This window comes from Typopeltis vanoorti, chromosome 18 (genome assembly GCF_054136105.1).
Source record: "Typopeltis vanoorti isolate ZY-2024b chromosome 18, IOZ_Tvanoo_1.0, whole genome shotgun sequence".
In the NCBI taxonomy this organism is placed as follows: domain Eukaryota; kingdom Metazoa; phylum Arthropoda; class Arachnida; order Uropygi; family Thelyphonidae; genus Typopeltis; species Typopeltis vanoorti.
In genome coordinates this window covers 68,154,383-68,179,512 of record NC_143566.1, presented here as the reverse complement: position 1 = coordinate 68,179,512, position 25,130 = coordinate 68,154,383, and the positions used below count along the sequence as shown (strand labels likewise).

At 34.5% G+C, this 25,130-nt stretch overlaps 1 protein-coding gene across 2 annotated transcripts in view; it reads left to right on the top strand.

Moving 5' to 3' along the window:
* LOC150096743 (coiled-coil domain-containing protein 152-like) overlaps window positions 1–25,130 on the top strand; it is a 153,775-nt gene that overhangs the window by 9,348 nt on the left and 119,297 nt on the right. For both annotated transcript variants that reach the window (XM_090408440.1, XM_090408439.1), the window contains exons 2-3: window positions 2,315–2,474; window positions 10,414–10,519. In XM_090408440.1, the coding sequence (XP_090264566.1) occupies window positions 2,385–2,474; window positions 10,414–10,519 (196 nt within the window). In that variant the 5' untranslated portion in view covers window positions 2,315–2,384. The remainder of the gene's footprint in view (window positions 1–2,314; window positions 2,475–10,413; window positions 10,520–25,130) is intronic.

The window sequence follows — 25,130 nt, the reverse complement described above, 5'->3', positions numbered from 1 at the left end:
CCCTGACTAAAGTGAATAACTGTTGCAAAAAATATATGTGAAGATCAGCATTAAAAAAGACAAAGACAATGAAAATAGGCAGAAACATTGAAAATATCAACTGCATTGTGAATGGAGAACCTATAGAACAAGTAAAACATTTCAGCTACTTAGGCACGATTTTTAGTGAAGATGGTAAATTAAATATGGAAATATACCACAGAATCAATAAAGCTGGTATAGTAGAAAGTCAACTGAATAAATTTATATGGAATAAGAGAGAAATTAGTCAAAACACTCAATTAGCTGTATACAAGATAGTATTCAAGCCAATTTTAACTTATGGAACTTTTTCAAGACGCTTCAGATTTCAAATAAGTAAAATGGTGGTTTTACACTGGGTGATGAAATTGATCTTCCACTTAAAGGCATTCACAAACATCCATGCCCATAATATTATTCAAACTCACTATATCTGCTAGTTGGAGAACAGACATGATAACTGCTGTGTCAACTTGGCTGGTTTTTTATTTTACACATGTAGTGATATTCCATCCAGTTCCATGGCCTTAACATCTGACTTAATATCTTTCTTACACCTTCATACACTTGGGCATGTAGAAATATCCTGGCAGAATATATATATATACAGGGTGTTCGGGATAAATTTCACAGTTTCATAAGGAAAAAGAAAATCTTCTTTGTATCTATTAAATTTAATGAATTGACAAAAAAACATTACAGGCAGAGTTAATTACAATACTATCAACAAGATTTACTCAAAATAACCACCATTAGCATCGATCTCAGCTTCAATTCTGCTTCGGAACCTCGAACAAGCTGATGCTACAGTCTCCCTGGGAAGGGCCGCAAAAACTGTTTTAATTTTATCCATTAACTGGGCTTTTGTATTACTGGAAGTGCGATTGGTGTCTTTTTCAACTGCGCCCCATACAAAATAATCCATGGGGTTAAGGTCTGGGGAGTTTGGAGGCCAAACATTTGGACTGGTGAAGTCGTAGAAATTTTCAGACAACCATTTTTGACTTTTCCCAGAGGTGTGGCAAGGGGCCGAATCCTGCTGCCATACATACGGCCTACCATTGGCTACCCTTGTTATCCAGGGCTTGACTACAGTTAGCAACTCCACGAACAAAGCCCGAATTCCAATGCCAGGGTTCTTCAACACCTGTTCCTGCAGATTTGCGAGGAATTCTGCTGTACGAACGCAATCAGATCGTCTGCTAGGGATCTTTCTTCTTGCTACATCCTCGTAGTCACCATTGCAAGTCTCTAGTTCATGCCTGATTGTTTTTACTGTATTCAGGGAGCATTGGGCAGCAGTCGTAATATCCTTATTTTGATGGCGGGCACGAATCATCATGATACAAGTTATTCTCTTCCATGATTCAGGTGGGTTCCAGCTATCCATCCTTTCTGACATCTTGTATATGAATGAAGAAGGGTCCAAACTTTTAAATGAAGAGAAGTGTGTGTTAATACATGTAACTTACGGAAAAATATAATTAATTATAAATATGTCAAATTTATCCCGAACACCCTGTATATATATGAAACTACTATATTTTATGCTGGTGACATCCTATTCTGCCATGCTTACCAATTAAGGCCATTATTCTTCCTTATCTTTTTTTTTTCATGAGCCACATAAATATGCAATTTCTTATATTTTTCTTGGTTTGCTGTGCCAGTCTCTTCATATTTCATCCCCCCCCCCATCACATTCATTTTCTGCACGTCTTCACTTTTCTCTTCACTCATCAGCTGGAAACCTTCTTCATTATACTTCCTCCATTTATTCTTCATATTTTTCTTCAATTCCTGTCACATTTCATTATTCATCCAATTACATTCACTCTTAGTATATCTATTAACTGTAGGAATACAGTATCATTGCAATCATCATATTGCTATACTTAGTCTTCTGTCATGTCAAGTTTCATGTTTCTTTTCTTCAATGAAATCATGTATTCACTTGCCTGACCCCTTTCCATAGTAGAACCATGTGGTTCTGCATGATGATGCCATCTTACTCCTTATGATCATATATTCATGATTGTTTTTTCATCCAGAAATTTCATCCAAGTTATACTGATAATTTTTTCAATTTCTCTGAACTTTTCATATGACAACTGGCTAATATATGCATACTACAGTTAACTTTCCTTCATTCGTTTCCATCATTGTTTGTGTGTGTGTATATATATATATATATATATATATATATTACTGTTCTTATGTATTTATTTCATGAAAATCACAACTAGTTCATATTTAAATCCAAAGTTAATTAAGTTTCCCTTTTTCATCTTAGCCTTTCACCTATTGATGGTACTTGAGGATATAATCAATTGTACTGATTTGAGATTACCAGCAATTTCACTATGGATCATCCAAACAGTGATGAAGACAAACCTCAAGTTTTCACTGCAGATGTTGATGATATACTAAACAGCTTTTGTGCCTGGAAAAAGGTATGTCATGAGTTTGGCTATTGTGTGGTAGATATACATTGAATATTTATTCAGCTTTATTTTCACAGGAGGAAAAAATAATTAATAATAATCAATTTCATAATGGATTATAATGAAACTGGATGAAGTCATTATGTTATCCAGTTTTTTTTTTTTTTCAAAGTTTGTTTTTTATTTTTTTAGTGGTCATTAAATGATCATGTCAACATGTCATGATGACATGATAATTTCATGTCATCATAATTATTGAATAAATGGTAAACAGGAATCCTTTTGAAGAAGGATTCTTGCACATGGAATACCATGTGCAAGAATAAATGGATGAGATTTTTTTTTTGAAATTTATGCCTTTATGCTGTATTTTTATTTATTTATTTTTTAAATAAAGATATCATAAATTTTATCTTCAGTTAGTACGTAGGTTGTGTTGGAGAAATAGTGTGCATTTTATAGATGTATGGAGTGAATCTGATGAATAAAAGGCCTTGTATAAGCTTTTGGAGAATTGCACTTGAATAGTTTTGGTGTTAGGTATTTAGAGAAATTGTTGTTCATTGAGAGATTAGACATGCAAAATAAGGAAAACTGGTACTGTTAGTGGAAAAGGGGAAGACAAGTATTCAGGCACCTATGAGGCAAGTGAGTTAAGAATGGAAATTATCAAAAGTGAATGTAGTTTTTGATGTCTTTAGTCTGAAAGGGATGTTGATGACAAGATGCAGTAGCTGTTGGTCCAAGGAGATATTTCACTTATGTATATGAATACCCAAAACATTAATAGTGAAGAGTTTTTGATGTTGGTTAGTTAGACTTAGCGATATCATAGTATCATCCAGACGCGAAAGAAGTAGAAGTACAGGATGGCAGACTGTGCCATGGATACAGTCCACTAGGTCCAGAGGAGAAAGGGGGGGGGGCTTCCTTTTATACAAAAGTGGGTATAAATCTGAGAGACTATTTCTAGAATCCCCACAGCATTATGGTATTTTCTAAATCCAAATGAATTCATCTGCTTCTTGTTACCAAAAATCTAGGAGACGATCACTGGCATTCAAGCTATCCAGAATTCTTTTAATATTTTTCTGACAAAATTTCTTTGTATGTCCCTTTCAGTTTTGCATTTGGGTTTATCGATTGTTTTTACTAACTGCTACAGTGTAGGCTGAGTGTACAACTGAAGATTGTCTTGAGCTATCTGTAGTGTGCAGAAGCTGCTTTAGCTTAAAGGCTTGCAAGTTTGATAGCCAAGGCATGGACAGCAGTGAGAGTTTTTGAATGGGATGGAGAGAGTAGTTTTCATATTTCAGCAAGAATTGCTACTTGGTCATTGTAAGTGTTTGGATTAAGGCAGCAGAAACATTAATTGGACCATTGGAAGAAAGAGTAGAATTCATGGAAATAATCTCCTTTGGCATCATTGTAGTGCCAACAGACTTGTAACAAAATGGTCAGGAAAGTCCATTCTGTAGATAAGGAAACTTGGATGAGGCTATTCTCAGCCTCATCCAAGTTTCCAAGAAGAGAGCTGATGTCCACAACATAATTAGAAGCACTGGCTAAGAAACGTCAGAGATGTTAGAAACGTATTGACAGTTACTTGGTGGGCTGGCAGACAGTTTGCATTAAGTTATTACTAAAATCAAATGCCTTGATATTTCTCTAGCTTTTATCAGTGGAATTTGAAAAAGGAAGCCAATTTTAGATATCAATTGGAGGTTCTTAGTGGAACGGACTTCGTTATTTAAGCATTTGAAATTCCTAAGAATAAATGGATGAGAACCATTATTGATCAGGAGCTGCAAAAAATTAAAACTTTGTGGAGGGAATTTAAAGTATGGTAAGGAAAGCAAAATCAGAATATGAGAAGAAATTAGCTATGCATGCCAATGTGATCCCAAAGAGTTCTTTTGGTATGCGGCAAGGAAAAGAAAGGTGGAATAATTTTGATGAATGCTGATGGAAGGGAAGGGTGACTTAAGCACTCAAAATAGTTGAATTGCTGAGTGATCGCTTTGCAAAGGTGTATCATCCAGGTAGAGATAGTGCAATAGCAGATGTGACAGGAGCTATGTGGAAATGGAGGCAGATGGACTAGACGTGCATAGGATATTATAAAACCTTGATAGAACCTAAAGAAAAGGAATGATGTGGAAGGAATACCATGTGCATAAGGATGATGTCCATTATGAAAGTTATAAGCAGTGGGCCAGAATAGTCACAACTGTTGTATGGAAAGCAAAGTCTGAGTATGAAAAGAAGTGCTAAAGAGAACCCACAAGAATTCTATCGATATGCTGCAAGTAAAAGAAAGAATGAATATGAAAGAATAACTCTTCTAAATGCAGATGGCGTGATGATTACAGATGCAGAAGAAGTTGTTCAACTAATGAGTGTCAATTTTGTTAAACGCTGTCAACCTGGTGTAATCAACATTAAGCTTACTGCTACCTCTTTACTGGTTGAAGAAACTCAGGTGTATGATGAAGTATTAAAGCTGTTGCACAAACTGAATAAGAATTCAGCAGTAGGAACTGATGGGATATCAGCACATGTGCTAAAAGAGTGTTCAGCTGAACCGGATATTCCTTTGACCAGACTGTTTAATATGAGTTTCAGAACAGGGAAGATTCTGCAGGAATGGAAAGAATGTATGGTAATTCCATTGCACAAGGGTGGTGCAAAGACCAATGTATCTAACTATCAACCAATTAGTATCTCAGGAGTGGTGGTGAAGATTCTGGAAAAATTGGCTAGGGCTCGCATTCAGAAATTGGTTGACAGTGAATCTCTACTTTGCAATGAATAATGTGGGTTTACTAAGGGAAGGTCATCTTTTAGCAATTTGCTCACATTCTATATGAACTAGACAAGGGGAATGGATACACCATGATACTTTTGGATTTTGCTAAGGCTTTTGACAGAATACAGCATGGTAGACTGTTGCATAAATTGGAGAATATGAGTTTGGGTTATAGAATATTAGCGTGGATAAGAGGATGGCTGACTAACAGATATCAAAAGTGGTATATGGGGAGTGCAAGTCTGCAATATTTAAGGTTACCAGTGGTGTACCACAAGGATCAGTGCTTGGTCCACTGTTATTCAATCTGTACATTAATGATATTGGGAGGGATTTGACAAGTGACATACAGCCATTTGCAGATGATTCAAAGATAGGATAATCAGGAATGCTGCTGATATGCAATACTTGTAGAATGATTTGAATAGGGTGGAATTGTGGGCATGGGGAAATGGATGTCAGTAAATGTAAAGTCTTCACTTTGTCGTGATTAGATAACCAGTGTCTTATTATATTGGTGGGATTATGCCAGAAGAAAAGGCTTGAGATCTTGGAGTGTTAATAGATAGGAAGTTGAAGTTCAGGGGCCATTTAGCAAAGATTGCAAATACAACTCAAAATATTATTGCAATGCTGAAACGAACATGTGAATGTTCGTTTCACATTTAAAGATAAGGATGTCATTTTGCCTCTTTTCAAGGACCACACTTGGACTATGTGCGCAGATCTACTCTCGTGGTTTCCATTGTGATTCTGAGATAGTGGAGAGTGTGCAAAGGAGAGTGTTAAAAATGATATCAGGATTGTGGAATACTGATTATGAAGACAGTTTGAGAATTTGTAGACTGCAGACACTAGCAAACAGGAGAAAGAGGGGGGTGATATGATTGAGACTTATAAACTTCTGAAAAAGGTCAAACAGGATTTCAGTTGATGGAAATTTTCAATTTATGGAGGATGGGGAAAGTATAAGAGGGCATCCTTAGAAATTGAGAATGAATTGCTGCTAAGAAGGAGATGAGGGCTAGTTTTTTCTCTCATGTGGTGGTGCGTGATTGGAATGGATTGCGATTGGATGTGTATGATAGCTGGTGTGTCGATGCTTTTCTTGAGGCTTCAACTCTCTGAAGATCAGTCACTCTAGACACATCAGCCATCCATCACAATTGACAGTCTACCACTTTCTCTTTTCCCAGGAACTTTACCTTCTGTTACTGTTTTGAGGAGTCCTCCTTTCAATGTCCAAAGTATTTCAAAAAATTTTGTGCCAATAAAATATTTATATAAGCTAAATCCATATAATAGCTCACTCCACTTGACCTACTCATATGACATGCCTTGTAGTGCGCAAACATCTCATGCTTCAAGATCATCTATAATAAATACCCTGAACATTGATCTTCATGGTAGCCTGACTGGGATAAAAGTAATCTGGATAGTCAACTTTAATTCCTTCAAAACACAGTTTTGCTTGTTTTCCCATAAAAAAATATCTCAGATCTTCTCTGCTTATTTTTGATAATGCTTAGCTCAATAGTTAGGAACCAATCTCTCTCTTTCTTCTCAGACTGACTCTTACTCCTAATCTTTCCTGTCACAATCATATCACTTCTATATCATGGGGAAAGTATAAGAGGGCACCCTTTTCCAGTCAAGACAGTTCTTCTCTGCTGAACAGTTACTTACTCTCTATAGATCACAAATCCGACCAAAATACTGATTTTATATATGGGGTGGTGCACCTAAGACTTCCCAAAAAATTCTTGAAGCTGTTCAGAAAAGGGCAGTTTTGATAAATGACACTTCTCTTACAAACTCTCTTTAGCTTCTTTCCCATAGAATAACTTCTGCCTTGTGTCTTTTTTCTATAGATATTTCCATGACCTTTCAACAGAACTAGCATTCATTATGCCTCGTATTTTGCGAGATGCACAGGAACTCATGCTGCAGCTGTTCAATATCCCTTTACCATCAAACTGCATACTCATCGAACCTCCTACTCCTAGTCATCTTTCATTCCTTCCATCTCAATTTTGTGGACCAGTCTCCCTCATGAAACATTTCCAAAGGACTACAATCCTCAACAGGGCAGGGTCAGAAAAAGAGATTACTGTATTTCTGACCCTGTCCTCACATGGCATCTACTATAGGCTCTTCCATCTTTCATGTGTGGGACCTATATATACATATATATAAATTATTTTACTCAAGTTCTAATTATGAATACTACATAATTAGAATTTTAGTATTATTTTACTATTATCATCATCATTAGTATTTTATTATTAAAATACTAATTTCAGATTTTAATATACACTATTAATGGTCAAATTCTGTCATTTTATCACTGTGTAGGAAATAAGCTAAATTACTACTGCCTATCCATTTTAGGTTGCCTTGTGATTAATTAGTTGTCTTGCAGTACAGCTGAATGCTCTCTAAAGATAAAATGATGCATGCATATCCTGTTCTCTCATTGGCCATATTCCATTTTGGCAAAATCACTGATAATCAACTGAAGTTTGTAATCACCAGCATTTTCTAATAGATGTGAAAAATAAAGTAAACATACAAAAAGCTGTATGTATCTTAACACGTTCATTGCCAACCACGCGATATCGCCTGTTGCAAGTTCTCACCGAACGGCCGATCACGCGTTATCGTGTAGACGTCGCTAACTAAATAAAAAAAATTGGCCACCACATGAAATTCCAATTTTCAGCTTGGCAATGAACGTGTTAAAACATGAAACAGAATCAGTGTTATATAAAGGAAACTAACAGTTAAACTGAAACTCATCTTTTCATTTTTTTTTTACTTCTCAGCTGAAAATTTTTGCTCTTTACAGATGAGCACATTTTTCCAGTCTTGATTATACAATATTAAGGCAATCGATGTGAAGTCAAACAATTTCCATATATAAGTAACTTAGTTGTGGAGATACTTCATCTGTAAACTTTGTTTGTTTATACTTTGATAAAGGATTAAACAAGAATATAATTTCTTGTCAAGTATTCTCCTCAGCTGACTTATGAATTGTTTCCATTAGGAGTCTTTGGAAGCAGTTTTGGGATGCTGGTTATATGATGAATGCAATCCAGAAATGGAAATAAAAGTTATTGAAATGGCAAGAAAAAATCTTCTCCTGATGAAATCAACACTGTGTAACCGCAGTTTAAATTTAGTGCATTGTTAAATGCTATGTATGATCTGTACAGTGCAGAAACTTGGACTTTGAAGACAACATTGATAAAAAAACTTGAAGCCTTTGAGATATGGTTATACAGAGAAATGTTAAAAATCCCATGAACAGCAAAAAATGTCCAATCAAGAAGTACTGGAACAAATGGGAAAATCACATGAACTTTTAGTTATCATAAAAAGAAGAAAAACTGCGCATCTTGATCACTTCATAATGAAAAATGTAAGATACTTCAATTGGTTATAAAAGGGAAGATAAATGGTAGAAGAGGACAAGGAAGATAAAGAAAATCTTGGATGGCAGACATCAGACAGTGGACTGGCATGAGCTCTGAGGGACTGTTCACAGTAGCCGAGAATTGCTCAAACTTTAACAAGGTGTCTCCGATAGGAGATGGCACTCAAAGAAGAGGAGTCTTTGCTGGCTTTTTTCAAGAATGACAGTAATTAGGAATGTGATCTTGGCATTTATGTCCTATAATGATCAGTAGCAATATTCCATGTTTGGGAACTATATATAAATTATGGTTTGATTGGGAGTTTTTTACAGACAAATTTTAGTATTTGTGGTGATGAGATTTCAATACTAGATATTAGCTAGTCTTTTATAGAATTGAAGAGCTTTGTTCTTTTCATTATGTCAGTTACAGTATCAGTGTAGGAACCAGGGTACTGAAAATCTTTTACTTCTTTCAAAGGTCTCACTTTATGTAGTAGATGAGTCCATAAAAATAAAGTTCTATCATACTAATAATAGAGTCCTACCATTCATCATACTTTATATATAGCAAGTACTGTTTTTCTTTTGCCAGTTTCTTTCTATGGCTTGCATCCCCCACCTTAGATTGCAATTTCTGTTTCCTGATATGAATATACGATTCTGCCTATTTCATGCCTGAAGCTTTGTTTCTGGATTCTCTCTCTAGTCTAGAATCCAGTTCTTGGATAATCTCACCTTTAGCTAACCCACAGTACTAAATGTGGTTTAGGTGTACTGTCTTTTGTTGGCAGGATTGCACTAAACATACATAAAGGGAAAAAAAGAAAGCAAAATCTAAAGATGGCATTGATCATGCACGAACTTTAAGCACTGAATTTGATTAAATAAATTGATTGGAATAACAAACTGGTCTGGTTGTCTGAGAAGATAGCATATCTCTCCAGCTAACAGGTTGTGGGTTCAAAATCCTACATCAGCATGGATATTTGGAATGTGGAGAAAAATTAGGTGTTTGACATACCTCTGTAGCACAGTTGAAGAATGGAACATGGTGCTTTTCAGTTAGAGACCTCAGTTTGATTCTTGTCATTACAAGAAGAATCTTTATAGGAGCTTTTTAATTTGAGTTCGAAAATCGCATATGGGAGTAGTTTTTTCCTTTCAGAAATTTTGGTTTTCCATCCCATATACATGCAAATCAGCTAGAGAACATACACAATTAACAAATAAAAATATATTAGTGGGTAGTAGATGGCAGTGTGTGGGTGTGTGTTCACTTTGTTGTGGATGGTAGATGATGTAATGCAAAAATATACATGCAAATACATGCAAACCTTAAGAATTAAGTAATGTATACAGTGAATTGTATACATGTAATGTATACAGTGGATCCTCCCATGGATCTCTTGGAGATGTCAAATAATAATAGATGAATTTCATTGTATGGTGTGAGACCACACCATGTTTATTGGAGACCTGAAGTTGTTTAAAAAAAATGTCATATTTGGTCTTTCAGGATTTCAGGTTTATGAACTTTTTTTGTGTTGGATTCACAAAAATCAGGTTGTAAAAATGTAGTGAAATAGTAATTGTGCTAAACTTTAAAATTATTTTCTTTTTTTTTTTTTCATACAATTTGGCATATGAAAGGAAAAAAAGCTAAACTTTTGTAATAGTGTGCATATCTAATTTGATTAGTGTTTATAAAATTTTTTCAGTCTTATCTGGAAACTTGTGATGAGAATACAGTATTGAATCAGAAGCTTCTCTCTTTGGAAAGAAGATATCAAGCATCATCTGAAAATGAAAAATTGCTCAATCAAGGTATGTCTTGGTGGTATAATTCTGGTAAATATTTCTTGTCTTACCTTAAGTTTACTTCATTCAGAAGGTAAAATTCATATCTTTGTAGTTTGTGTTGTTTAAAAAAAGAGAAAATACGAATAATAACTCACACTTATGATACACATTCCTGTAGTTTCTATTTTAGGAAATCAAAGCTGACACCTAATGTCATTTCATATTTTTATAAAGAAAAGCTACTAGTGCTGCACTCTGAAAAATTTCCAAAAAAAATTTGAGAGAGAGAGAGCAAAAATAAAATGAATATCATTTTCAGCTGAGCAGTGGAGGACATGTCAGTATATATCACTGGGGAGAAATATTTTTTAAACAGATTTTTAAAGAGCAAGGACATTTCTCTGAGTATTGGAGCAGTAATCCATGATTTTGAATGAACTAAAGGACTGCAACCTACATCTTATCCAAATAGCAGTGACTTCTTCTGGTCACTTGTTAAAGAAATCAGTTAACTATTTTGTCCAACACTGCTCCCACCCCTTGTTATTCCCAAATTGTTCTATTGCATCATCATCATCATTCTTCTTCCTTTGATACATGCATATTTGATCTTGATATATCTCCTTCAGTCATTAAAAATATAATATTCAATATTCTGTCTGGTTTTGCTAGAAAGAGATTAGAAGAATCTTTTCCAAATTATCAAAAAAAGTACCCTGGTCCAGCTAGTATTTTTTCAATTGTTCTGAAGGTTTATGTTCCAGAGTTGACTACTGTTCTATGGTGCTGTTTTTATTCCTTATGTTCTTTTATTCCACTGGTATCTGTCCTGCAGCCCCGAAATTAGCCTATGTACAACCCATTCTCATCAAAAAAGAGGTGAGAGAAACTACTGCCTAGTTTCCCTCACTTCAGCCTCTCTAAAGTAATCTTGCACTGCCTTGAAATTATTCAACTATTAAATAATTACTAGAAATATGAAGAAAGGAAGTCATCAACCATGACATGTAGTGAATGACCAGAATGGAAGGTGAGAGTGTTAAACTGTAAATGGACTGTGCCAATTATGTTAAACTGCCTATCTACTGCATCAGTTATGTAATTCTCCACATTGGTCTATATCCAACCTTTTAGTTATAGTCATTTGTAGAGATTAATATTACAATATATTTTATTTTAGTTGGTTAGAAGGGTTCAGATTCGTATCCGTGATGGTACATTGACTTCAAAATCAGTATGTTTTGTTTATTTAAAGAATGAAGCTCAAATATATAAAAAAAAAAAAAAAAAAATTGAATATTTGCTGTAAACATATACAATGAAAGGATTCCCATTCTTCCATTGCCTTTTTAACATTTTCATCCAAGAACTTATTAAGCTTCATCCTCAACTTAAGGAGTAAAAGTCAATGGAAGACCAATCATATATATTTATATATGTGGGTGATGTAGGAATTATAAATAGATTACAAATCAAATATTCAATACTAGCTTACAAAATTATAAGAAACCTGCAGAAATTATAATCATCATCTTCAATTCCTGATATATACCCCAAGAGGTGTTCAGGCTACTATGATAGCACTACGTGATTAAGTTTATCATGTAGTGCCGTCATTATATATAATATGATTATAAATTCAAGTAAAATAAAGATAATGAAAATTGGAAGACACCTTGAAGATATACAGATAACAGTTAATCAGCAAATAACAGTTAATCATTAAGGGTTTTAATTACCTAGGAGCATACTTGATTTCATATTTAAATGACTTAGCAACAATAAAACACAGACTCTTCAATGCATGGTCAATGATGCTATAAACTTTATAAATTTGGAAAAACAACAAAAATCCTACACTCTAAAATTAAAATTATAAGAAAGTATAATACTACTAACTGCTCTCTATGAGGCAGAAACATGGACCTTTAAAAAAAGAAGCATAGAGGGGAGGAAACTGTTGGCTTTTGAAATGTAATGTTTCAGGAAAATAAACATAACATTGGACAGAACATAGGACTATTGCACAAGCTGCAAGATTTGAATATCCCTAACTCAACAATTTTTAACACAGTTAAAAACCATCAACTCCATTGGTTTGGCCACACTGTGTGAATGGAACCTTACAGACTTCCTCGCCTGGTATTTGAGGGCACTATAGAGGCTACAAGATCTGGGGAAGACCAAAATTAACATGGCATAAAGTCCTTAGAATGGCATTGGATTTTCAAAGCTCATGGCATATGAAAGAGCTTAGTTTGGATAGAGGAGGACAGAAAGCTCTTATCCACTCAGGACTCAGCCTTTCTTGAGCACAGAAAAGAAGATGATGATGCAAATTCTATATGTTAAGTAATTCACTATATTTCTAAGGAGATCTATTATCTGAATTATTAATACATGCAAAGAACAATTAAATGGCCATTCTAGGAATTACAGAATTACATAATATAAACTCAATAACAAAAAAAAAAAAAAAATATATATATATATATATATATATGTTTTTTTTCACTCTCTAATTCTCTCAGTTCAAATTCATTCTTGAAAGATAACATCAATGCTATCCAAAACTTATTGGATGCAACATTCAACTGAAAGCTCTGTAGTTTAAGTACTTTACTACACAGGAACTTTATTTGCAGCATTTATTTTATCACTGTCCTGTTTATCTTACTTTATTTTATTTAATTTTGCTTATTCATTCATTCAGCCTATCTTACTTCTCAGAACTACAATAAAAGTTAGATCTCACTTGACTTGCATATGTCTTCTAATAAGGAGATCTCCTTAATGCATCTTTCCCTCATTTTGCTGAAGTAGAATTGCTCCAGTAATAAAACTACATTTAATTGAGCAGTTCCAGTAAGAAGAACTTTACTGCAGATTCTATCTTGCTCTTTGGAACATATACTACTTACTTTTTCGTTAAGCACTAATCATTCTGACTAATCTGCAAAGGCTTGATATATTATAATGTCTTCAGTATTAACTTCACAGTTCCTCATTAGAGAGTAGATAAAGATGTATATAAAAACTTTTCTGAGATCACAGAACTTAACTTAGTAGTTTTTCACCTTTCCAGATCTTTTTCCTTGCTTGCCTGCTTATTTGCTTCTTGTTACCCATCAGCAGCTGTCCTAAATATCTACAACTGAAATGCACATCCATTCCTGAGATTGGTACAGTCGACTGGCAGTATAACATAACTGGTACAGTCGATTTTTTTACACTATAACAAATATAATTACAAACAGTGGATAGCAGACTCTAAGAAGGTAGTAGGCCTTTGTACCAGGTCTGAATGAATGCCCTTGAAATGTTCAAGGTATTGACTGCAAGGGTCTTCAGATATTTCCATAACTTGTGTGTGAAGGTGTTTGGTAAGGAGATGCTGTGAATAAGTGGTGGAATTGATATTATTGCTCACTAATTAGTGCTATGCCTGTAGGTGGTAAAGAAGTTGGGTGTTAATTGTCTTCACAATGATTTTGAGATAATTAAAGTGGGAGCAGTGGAATGATAACTTGATTTGGAATGTGCTGAATATTGGCTTGCTTCCATACTATAATGCAATACCATATAAGTAGGAAAGATTGAAAAAAATAATATAGTATGGTTTCTTAATTCTGGTGTACAAGTTTTGAGTGCAGTCGGATGGATACTGTTGGACCTAGATGGCTTGCTAGTGTTTAAGCCATTTAGGATTCTTCTGCTTTCTTTGTAGTAACATACTAGAGGAGGCATCACAGGCTGTTCTTAGTATAGTAAGAGATAATTTTCCTAAGTCAACTATGTAGGAGTTGGAGGAGAAGAATAATGCCAGAAATAACATTAATTTTATCTATGGGTGATGTTATGATTTCAACATCTGCATGAGAGAGAAGTAAAAGCACAGTGAGACAGTATTTGCACTCAGTGGCCTGCTGTGTGAGTGACCAGAAAGCTCTACAGCCATCTGAGGAGGAAGCTAATTTTTTTTCATTTTGCCCTTTCAAAATCATTGTGAGCCACAGTTTTGATCTTGAGTAACTTGTGATAATCTGGATATTCTTCTTAAACTGTCTTGGCCCTCATGTTGGAGAATCAAGGCTTGGATGGGGGATAGGGATTTTTAGTGGAATAGGGAGATGAAGGCCTCCATTCCAGTTAGATTATTTCTGTAATTTGTTTAGAGTAGGTATTTGGATCAGGTTGGTTGGTTTATAGTTTATTTGGCACAAAAACTACAAAGGTCATACTGTGCCATACTAAAGGTTACAACATTAGCATTTACAGAAAATTGTAAACAATGTCTCTTCAAGAATCTAGTTTCACAAAGCAGCATCTCTAGGTAAACAGAAAACTGCTGCAGAGGGCACAGCAACACACAAGGTCAGAGGTTATTACAGTAGTGCAAAAATAGTTAGCAATATACGTTAATACATCATCATCATCAAATTCCTGCCATGTACCCAAAGGGGTGTACAGGATATGACAGTACTACATGAAAAAATTACATCATTACTAACTTCCTATCTACAATTTTCCTCCAAATCAGTCTGTTACTTGTCAAGACTCCAACATTATCAGATCTTACATTTCTGTCGTCTAAGGCACTTTGTACCGTATCAATCCACCTATATCTTGGTCTTCCTCTGGGTCGTTTTCCTACCAACCTGGCAGAGAACACTTGTTTTGCTAATCTTTCCTCTCCCATTCTATTTAAGTGACCATACCACCTGAGATTAGCGCTGCTAACGCATTCCTGGATGCTGACAATGTCAAGTTCTTTCCTGATATCCTCATTTTTAATATGATATTGCCATTGATGCCATCTGTTCACGCCTCTAATCTTTCTCAGGACTCTCATATCTGCGGTCTCTAGTCTTTGGTCAAGTGTTTTACTTCTGACCCAGCTCTCAGATCCATAAGTTAAAACTGGTTTGAACACTGTCTTGTATACAGCTAATTTAGTGTTCCGACTAATTTCTCTCTTATTCCATATGAATTTATTCAATTGACTTCCTACCATACCAGCTTTGCTGATTCTGTTGTCTATTTCTATATTTAATTTACCATCTTCAGTAAAAATCGTGCCCAAGTAGCTGAAATGTTTTACTTGTTCCACAAGTTCTCCATTCACAACACAGTTGACATTTTCAATGATTCTGCCTATTTTCATTGTCTTTTTCTTTTTATTGCTGACCTTCATACCATATCTATTACAACAGCTATTCAATTTAGTCAGAGAATCTTGCAGACTTGTAGCGGATTTATTTAGAAGTATAACATCATCCGCATAAAGCAAAGAGGTGACATTAACATCTCCAATTTTGATATCAGGTTTAATACCACTTTCTTTCATAATGTGATCCATATAGATAATGAATAACAGAGGGGATAATGTACATCCTTGTCTCACACCAGATTTAACATTAAACCATCTCCCTGTACTTCCTTCAATTCTAACTGCTGACTTACAACTCAAATAAAGACTAAGTATTGCTTGATATAATGCCCCATTGACACCATATAACTGCAGTGTGTTGAATAGCTTCTCTCTTGGCACCTTGTCATATGCCTTTTCCAAATCAACAAAACTTAAATACAGATCTTTGTTATATTCCCATGCTTTCTCGACTATTTGTCGTAAAGTGAAGATCTGATCCTGACAGCCTCTATTTAGCCTGAATCCAGCTTGTTCTTCACCAAGCTTTTCTTCCACAATTCTTCTCAACCGTTTCTCAAGTATACTTGCATAGATCTTGCCAGGAACACTCAGTAGGGAAATACCTCTGTAATTCTCACATGCAGTTTTATTTCCCTTTTTATATATGGGTACTATGAGAACTCTACTCCAATCATCGGGAATTCATCCCTCTGTCCAGGCATTCTGAACTATGCAGTGCAGCCACTGTAAGACTTTTATACCACCATACTTCATTCAGCATTTCTGGTCGAATATCATCTACTCCTGCTGCCTTTCCACATTTCAAGCCTTTGATGGCTTTTTCTACTTCAAGTATGGATATGTATTCCTGACTGCATGCCTGGTCAGTGTTTTTTGTCACTGTGCTGTCATCACTGCTTGTTTCATTTAGCAGTTTTTCAAAATAATTACTCCATACTTCAAGGATATCTTTTTCTCCTGTTTTCAGGTCACCTTTATCATCTCTAGCTCCTTTAACAACACTCTTTCCTCCATTCCTAAGCTTCTTCAACAACCTCCAGAATATTTTGCCACCTTCTTGATATTTATTTTCTATATTCTTGCCAAAGTCCTCCCATGACTTTTGTTTAGCTAGTTTTACACACTCTTTAGCTTTCTTACATTTGTCTCTGTATTCTGTAAGAGTGAAAGCTGAAACACTAACCCAAGGAATGCAGTATCTACATATATGTAAAATTATAATAGGTGCCTTTATAGCAGTACAAAAATAGGCAAAAAGGGATTATTATACAATATGCATGGATGAAAATTAAATTTAGCAATGCAGTATAAACAGAATTTAGCAATGCAGTATAAACAGAATTTAGCAATACATATAAACAGAAGGGATGCTTAAGGGTCAAAGCTGTATAGACCTCCACATAGCCTTTAAAGGAATGCGGAGAATCGACCAGGGCTTCTGACCTAATGTCCAATCCTCACCTTCTCGTGGTGCATCTCGTGGTGCACCCTGTTGGGTATCTACTTGGATATTGAATGAACGAGGATGGGCTGGCAATTTGGGATTTAGCCGACCAAATTGTATTCTTATTGGTTAAACCAAAATAAAAAATGATGGTACAACATGACAAAATTTCATGCCGGCTGGGGCGTCGTCCGGTTAAACAAGCCCCTGTTATTTTTGCCAGGGAACCAAGGCGAACAGCGAAAAGCCACTGGAACAAATCTGAAAATACACCCCAACTCAACATCACCAGAGTTAAAGATCGGTACTATCAACATAAGAAGCCTGAATGGCAAAGAAATTGAGCTAGCTGAGGAATTAGATAAATACCACAGTGACATAATAGGGGTGACTGAAACAAAAAAGACAAAAACTGGTGAGATCTTTCTGAGCAATAAATACAAAATGTTATATTCAGGAAATGACAATCAAGGAAAAGAAGGAGTAGCCATAGTATTCAACACAAAATAAGAGGCTAATCTTCTTGAATGGCAGGCAGTGTCAAGTAGAGTGATTTGAGCAAATATGAGAATGGGGAACTGGACAATGAGACTTATTTGTGCCTATGGTCCCACAGAAGGTTCTACTAAGGTAGAAGTGGAGGAATTTTTTGAGGCTTTAGAAAAAGCAACTGACACAATGAAAAATGAAAAGTTGGTCCTTGTTGGGGATCTAAATAGTAGAGTAGGAAATGATTGTGAGACATACAAAAATATTTTGGGAAAATTTGGAGAAAAGAGCAAAGCTAATAATAATGGCAAATATCTGTTGGATTTCTGCTCAGGACATGGACTGGTTATTACTAACACCATGTTCCAACATAAAAATGTGCACAAATTCACATGGAGAGAAGAGGCTAGGAATAAGAAAAGTCTCATTGACTATGTTATTGTTGATAGTGATGTTTTCTCCCTGGTGCAGGACACCAGAGTGTACAGAGGATTTGAAATTGGAAGTGATCACTATTTAGTCTTGAGCAGGATAAAATTGAATTTCATATTGAAAAGAATAACATGTAAGAAAGTTTTAAAGCGAATTAAAGTTGAGCAGCTCTCAGATGTGAACTGTAGACTAAAATACAGAAAGATTATTGAAAAGAAAATGAAAGAGTTTGAGAACAGGAATCAAACCTTGGAGATTCAGTGGCAAACTCTGAAGGAAACATTGATTGATTCTGCCAGAGAGGCATGTGGTGAGGTTGTGTGCAAGGATAAAAAAATCAGAACTCCCTGGTGGACACAGGAAGTTAAAGAGGCAGTGAAGGAAAAGAAGAAAGCATATCAAAAGTTCCTGGCAAATAAGTCAGCTTTTACTCTTACAGAATACAGAGACAAATGTAAGAAAGCTAAACAGTGTGTAAAACTAGCTAAACAAAAGTCATGGGAGGACTTTGGCAAGAATATAGAAAATAAATATCAAGAAGGTGGCAAAATATTCTGGAGGTTGTTGAAGAAGCTTAGGAATGGAGAAAAAAGTGCTGTAAAAGGAATTAGAGATGATAAAGGTGAAATGAAAACAGGAGAAAAAGATATCCTTGAAATATGGAGTAATTACTTTGAAAAACTGCTAAATGAAACAAGCAGTGATGACAGCACAGTGATAAAAAACACTGACCAGGCATGCAGTCAGGAATACATATCCATACTTGAAGTAGAAAAAGCCATCAAAGGCTTGAAATGTGGAAAGGCAGCAGGAGTAGATGATATTCGACCAGAAATGCTGAAGTATGGTGGTATAAGAGTCTTACAGTGGCTGCACTGCATAGTTCAGAAAGCCTGGACAGAGGGACGAATTCCCGATGATTGGAGTAGAGCTCTCATAGTACCCATATATAAAAAGGGAAATAAAACTGAATGTGAGAATTACAGAGGTATTTCCCTACTGAGTGTTCCTGGCAAGATCTATGCAAGTATACTTGAGAAACGGTTGAGAAGAATTGTGGAAGAAAAGCTTGGTGAAGAACAAGCTGGATTCAGGCCAAATAGAGGCTGTCAGGATCAGATCTTCACTTTACGACAAATAGTCGAGAAAGCATGGGAATATAACAAAGATCTGTATTTAAGCTTTGTCGATTTGGAAAAGGCATATGACAAGGTGCCAAGAGAGAAGCTATTCAATACACTGCAGTTATATGGTGTCAATGGGGCATTATATCAAGCAATACTTAGTCTTTATTTGAGTTGTGAGTCAGCAGTTAGAATTGAAGGAAGTACAGGAAGATGGTTTAATGTTAAATCTGATGTGAGACAAGGATGTACATTATCCCCTCTGTTATTCATTATCTATATGGATCACATTACGAAGGAATGTGGTATTAAACCTGATATCAAAATTGGAGATGTTAATATCAGCTCTTTGCTTTATGCGGATGATGTTATACTTCTAAATAAATCCGCTACAAGTCTGCAAGATTCTCTGACTAAATTGAATAGCTGTTGTAATAGATATGGTATGAAGGTCAGCAATAAAAAGACAAAGACAATGAAAATAGGCAGAATCATTGAAAATGTCAACTGTGCTGTGAAAGGAGAACCTGTGGAACAAGTAAAACATTTCAGCTACTTAGGCACAATTTTTAGTGAAGATGGTAAACTAAATATAGAAATAGACAACAGAATCAGCAAAGCTGGTGTCGTGGGAAGTCAATTGAATAAATTCATATGGAATAAGAAAGAAATTAGTCGGAACACTAAATTAGCTGTATACAAGACTGTGTTCAAACCAATTTAAATTATGGATCTGAGAGCTGGGTCAGAAGTAAAACACTTGACCAAAGACTAGAGACCGCAGATATGAGAGTCCTGAGAAAGATTAGAGGTGTGAACAGATGACATCAATGGCAATATCATATTAAAAATGAGGATATTAGGAAAGAACTTGACATTGTCAGCATCCAGGAATGCGTTAGCAGAGCTAATCTCAGGTGGTATGGTCACTTAAATAGAATGGGAGAGGAATGATTAGCAAAACAAGTGTTCTCCGCCAGGTTGTCAGGAAAACTACCCAGAGGAAGACCAAGATATAGGTGGATTGATACGGTACAAAGTGCCTTAGACGATAGAAATATAAGATCTGATAATGTTGGAGTCTTGACATGTAACAGACTGATTTGGAGGAAAATTGTAGATAGGAAGTTAGTAATGATGTAAATTTTTCATGTAGTACTGTCATATCCTGTACACCCCTTGTGGGTACATGGCAGGAATTTGATGATGATGATGATGATGTTATACTTCTGAATAAATCCGCTGCAAGTTTGCAAGATTCCCTGACTAAATCGAATAACTGTTGTCATAGATATGGTATGAATGTCAGCATTAAAAAGTCAAAGACATGAAAATAGGTAGAATTGTTGAAAATGTCAACTTTGTTGTGAATGGGGAACCTGTTGAACAAGTAAAATATTTCAGCTACTTAGGCATGATTTTTAGTGAAGATGGTAAATTAAATATGGAAATAGACAACAGAATCAACAAAACTGGTATGGTAGGAAGTCAATTGAATAAATTCATATGAAATAAGAGAGAAATTAGTCGGAACACTAAATTAGCTGTATACAAGACAGTGTTCAAACTAGTTTTAACTTATGGATCTGAGAGCTGGGTCAGAAGTAAAACACTTGACCTAGGACTAGAGACTGCAGATATGAGAGTCCTGAGAAAGATTGAAGGCGTGTAACAGATGGTATCAATGGCAATATCATATTAAAAATGAGGATATTAGGAAAGAACTTGACATTGTCAGCATTCAGGAATGCGTTAGCAGAGCTAATCTCAGGTGGTATGGTCACTTAAACAGAATGGGCGAGGAAAGATTAGCAAAACAAGTATTCTCTGCCAGGTTGGCAGGAAAACGACCCAGAGGAAGACCAAGATATAGGTGGATTGATATGGTATAATGTGCCTTAGACGATAGAAATATAAGGTCTGATAATGATGATATTGGAGTCTTGATAAGTAATAGAGTGATTTGGAGGAAAATTGTAGATAGGAAGTTAGTAATTATGTAAATTTTTCATGTAGTACTATTGTAAAAATAATCATATTAAAAATTCTGAATATTTTTACGTATTAATTATGCTTGTTAGTTTTGTTTTCATACACGCAGTGTCTGCACTTGTGATGTGCTCGTTATGAAAATGTTATATTAGAAGTAACATGTAAAGAAGTAAAAAAAATTTTGATGTACTTACTAAACTGAATATTTGTGTTACTTATAAGAAAGTTTGTTGTGGTTTAAAAATGTTGAATTTTGTGTTTTGTGAAAGACTTTCTCTTAGCGCTAATGGATACAGCAAGTCAGCCATTTTATTGCATTGCGTAATTTCTGACTTTTGTGGAGTGCACATGCTTCTGGAGAGGATTTGATGTGTGATTGACAGCTGACAAGGAAAGCGTTGCGTATCCAAGTAACGGTTGTAAACAAGAGAGCGTTCGGAAGTTTTTAGAACACTGGCCGTTAAATATTCAAGTTGGAAGGAACTTGATTTTTTTTTTGTGTGTGGCAGTTGGAAGAAATTTTTATAGTGTATTCCGAAAAAGGAATAGTGGAAATAATCGGTTTCAAGGAGGAATAAGTAATGAATAAAAGGAAATCTTGAAACTGTAAGTTTTTTTAAAGTGGAAAAAGTTAAGACTGTCATTTAGTATTGTGAATGAAAGAAGAACTTGTTGCTTACATTCTAAAGTGAATGTTTTTCTTAGAGAAAATATTGATAAGAAAGTTCTATAAGTATTAAGGATGCTTGAAAGTGAATGTTTAGAAAATATATTGATTAAGAAGATTTATAGGTATTAAGGATGCATGATCTGATGAGGATTGCTACTAAAAGGAAACAAGATTTATTCAAGAAGACTTTTATGTGTGTTGCATTGATTGATGAAAAGGATCCTGAAAATGAAGTACAGAACCATATATAACTTCTGGAAAAGAGCATTATCAGAAAGAGAAAAAGACTATGAGCATTTTTTTGTGATTGTGAAAGAAAAAGTGTTTAGTCTTAAGAGTAAGTTTATATTTTTAAATAAGGCCTTGGATCCATATAATCTGTAGTTATAGTTGTGTATTATTGCTAGAAGTGTATATTTATTGTTTTAGTTTTATTAAATGTGTTTATTTTGTACTTGGTTTTGAGTCAATGATTAGTTGGATTCTGAAAGAGATAGTTAAAGTCATTGCACCAATTGGAGTGAACTTTTGTGCAATACAATAACATATAGGGACACCCGGAGTCAAAATAAAAATAATTGTTAGTAAAAGAGATTTATATAATAAATCACCTCATAAGTATATAGTATAATTATTAACAAAGGCACAGCCGGTAGACTAAATAGTTAATATAAAATATATATATAAAAAAATGAGGGAATATAATATACAATAATCTTTAAAGTATAAAAAAATAACAATGGCGCAGTCGACAACATGATTGGTAATGACTAAACTATTTTAGAATCCAAAAGGTAAATCTTGATTCAAAAAAAAAAAAAAAAAAAAAGGCTACAGAAAATAGTAATATTAGTAGTAAAGTTCCTTCAGTTAATGATGAAGTATTTTTTAGGTTAATAAATTCAACCTTAGTAATACCTTCTTTCTCAGGATAGTAGTGAAAGCATAGAAACATTTTTTAGGTATGCAGAAAAAATTAAAGATTTAGGAAAATGGTCAGATATTCACTTGTTAATTATACTTCGTAATAAATTGGTGGGAAAAGCCAAAACATTCTTAAACACATCTCCTTTACTAAGAGATACTGACAATTATGGAACCTTTAAAAGTTTGCTAATATCAGAATTTTCAAATGTAAGAGAATTAGGGCCTAACATTTGGAAGATTCAACAGTGTATCCAAGGTAATAAGGAATCTGTTTCTGAATATTATCATAGATTGTGGAGCATTGCTCATGGATTTAATGTTTCATCTGAAGAGAAATCCTCTTTAGAATGGTTGCTCTTTAATCAATTTAGGCTTGGCCTTAAGGATAATTTAAAAGAAACAGCATATAAAAAAAAAGTTAGAAATCTTGAACAATGTTTTGAACTTGTTAAAGAAAAGGAAGAAAGATTTAGAGATATTTTTCATTCCTCAAGCAATAAGCAAGTAAATTCTTTTCAGTATAATCAAACTCATTCTCCTAGCATTGTGGGTACAGATAAAATGAGAGAAGAAAAGCTTCAAAAAAGTAAAGTTGCAAATAAAAGAAAAAAGTCTAAGGAAACTTCTGTGAATTTTACTAAAGATATTCCAGAATCTGATTCCAGGGTAAAATTACATGATTTGGAAAAATATGAGGAACTGAAAACATTTCTGAGTTAAGAAATAGAAAGACAACAGAGACCTATAGTACAAGGACAGGAACTTCTGTTTAAGATGATGTCGGATTTAACATTATCCAAAAATCTTACAGATAGTCAATCTTTTTCTTGTAAATCTGATGACATTAACAGGAATAAAGCATCTCATAGAAGATACATTCCAAAATGTTTTAGATGTAATAAACAGGGTCATTTTGCTAAAGATTATGTTAGAGATAGATCTTGTTTTCAAAATAAGAAATCAGAGAATAAAAGTAAATCTGGAATTAGTTATTATTCCAATATCATACTGGCAAGGACAGAAATGTCAAACTATTCACTAAACATGGGTAAAGCCAAAGACAGCTCTAACCATAAAAGAAAGTTTGATGTAGCCTTAGCTCCTTATGCTAATGAAAGTAATCCTTTGACAGTTTTACAAGGATTTATTGAAGATGTACCTTGTGAAATCTTACTTGACACAGGTGCACATATTTCACTCATTTCTTATAGCTTATTTAACAAAATTAAATCTCCAATTCCAAATGATATTTCAGTTTTAAGCAATCCAATTAAATTAAAAGGAATATTTGAATCTGAAATTTCAGCTTATAAGCCCAATCAATGTCTTTATTTCAATTCCTTGTTTTCCATTGAAAGTTTCTCATCCATTAATTGTTCTTCCAGAATCTTCAAATCCAAATGTACAAATAATATTTGGAATTGATTTTCTGAAACGTCATGGGTTTGTGTGTAATTTTGTTGATAATACAGTATCATTGTGTGGAATAGAATGCTGTTTGGATAGGAAATCAGATGACAGTGGAAAATTAGAGCAGTCTCCTGAAGTTTTTCTAGATGATAATGATCAAGTATTTAATATTGACACTCTAAAGAAAGATGAGAAGGAAAATGTTCAAGAATTTAAGGAGAATTTGGTGCAGAGTTCAATGAAATCAGCAATTACTAGTGAAGAAAGGGATAGAATTCTGAAATTTTTTAAATCTGCCTTTGAATTTTTCTCTGGTGTTTTCACAGAAGATATTGTTTCAATGTCTTGCACTAATGCAGTAGAACATTCAGTACAGATTTGTACTCAATCTCCTATTTATATTAGACAATATCAGACTCCACTGAAATATGTGGAGCGTTGCCAGAAACTACTACAGGAATATGAAAGGGCAGGAATAATTGAGAAGTCAAATTCTCAGTGGAACAGTCCATTCATCTTAATTGAAAAGCCAAATGGAAGCCTGAGATTTGTTTTAGACTTGAGAGCCATCAATAAGGTTACAAAACCTATTGATTTCCCTCTGTGTAAAATTGAGGAATTATTGATATGCTTGGAAGGAGCACAATATTTTACAAAGCTGGATTTAAACTCTGGCTACTTTCAAATTCCTTTGAAGAAGGAAGACTGAAAATACTTCGCATTTACTACCAGATGGCAGAAATATCAATTATGTAGATTGCCACAAGGTGCAAGAAATTCTGCTATGTCATTCCAGTCTTTAATGAATTCTGTCTTATCAGATATGTTGGGAAATGGAGTCATCTGTTTTCAGGATGATCTTCTAATTTATTCAAAGGATATAGATAACCATTGTAAAATCCTATGGAATGTCTTAAAGAGATTAGATGAGGCAAATCTATCTTTTAAGTGTTCAAAATGCCAATTTTTCTTAA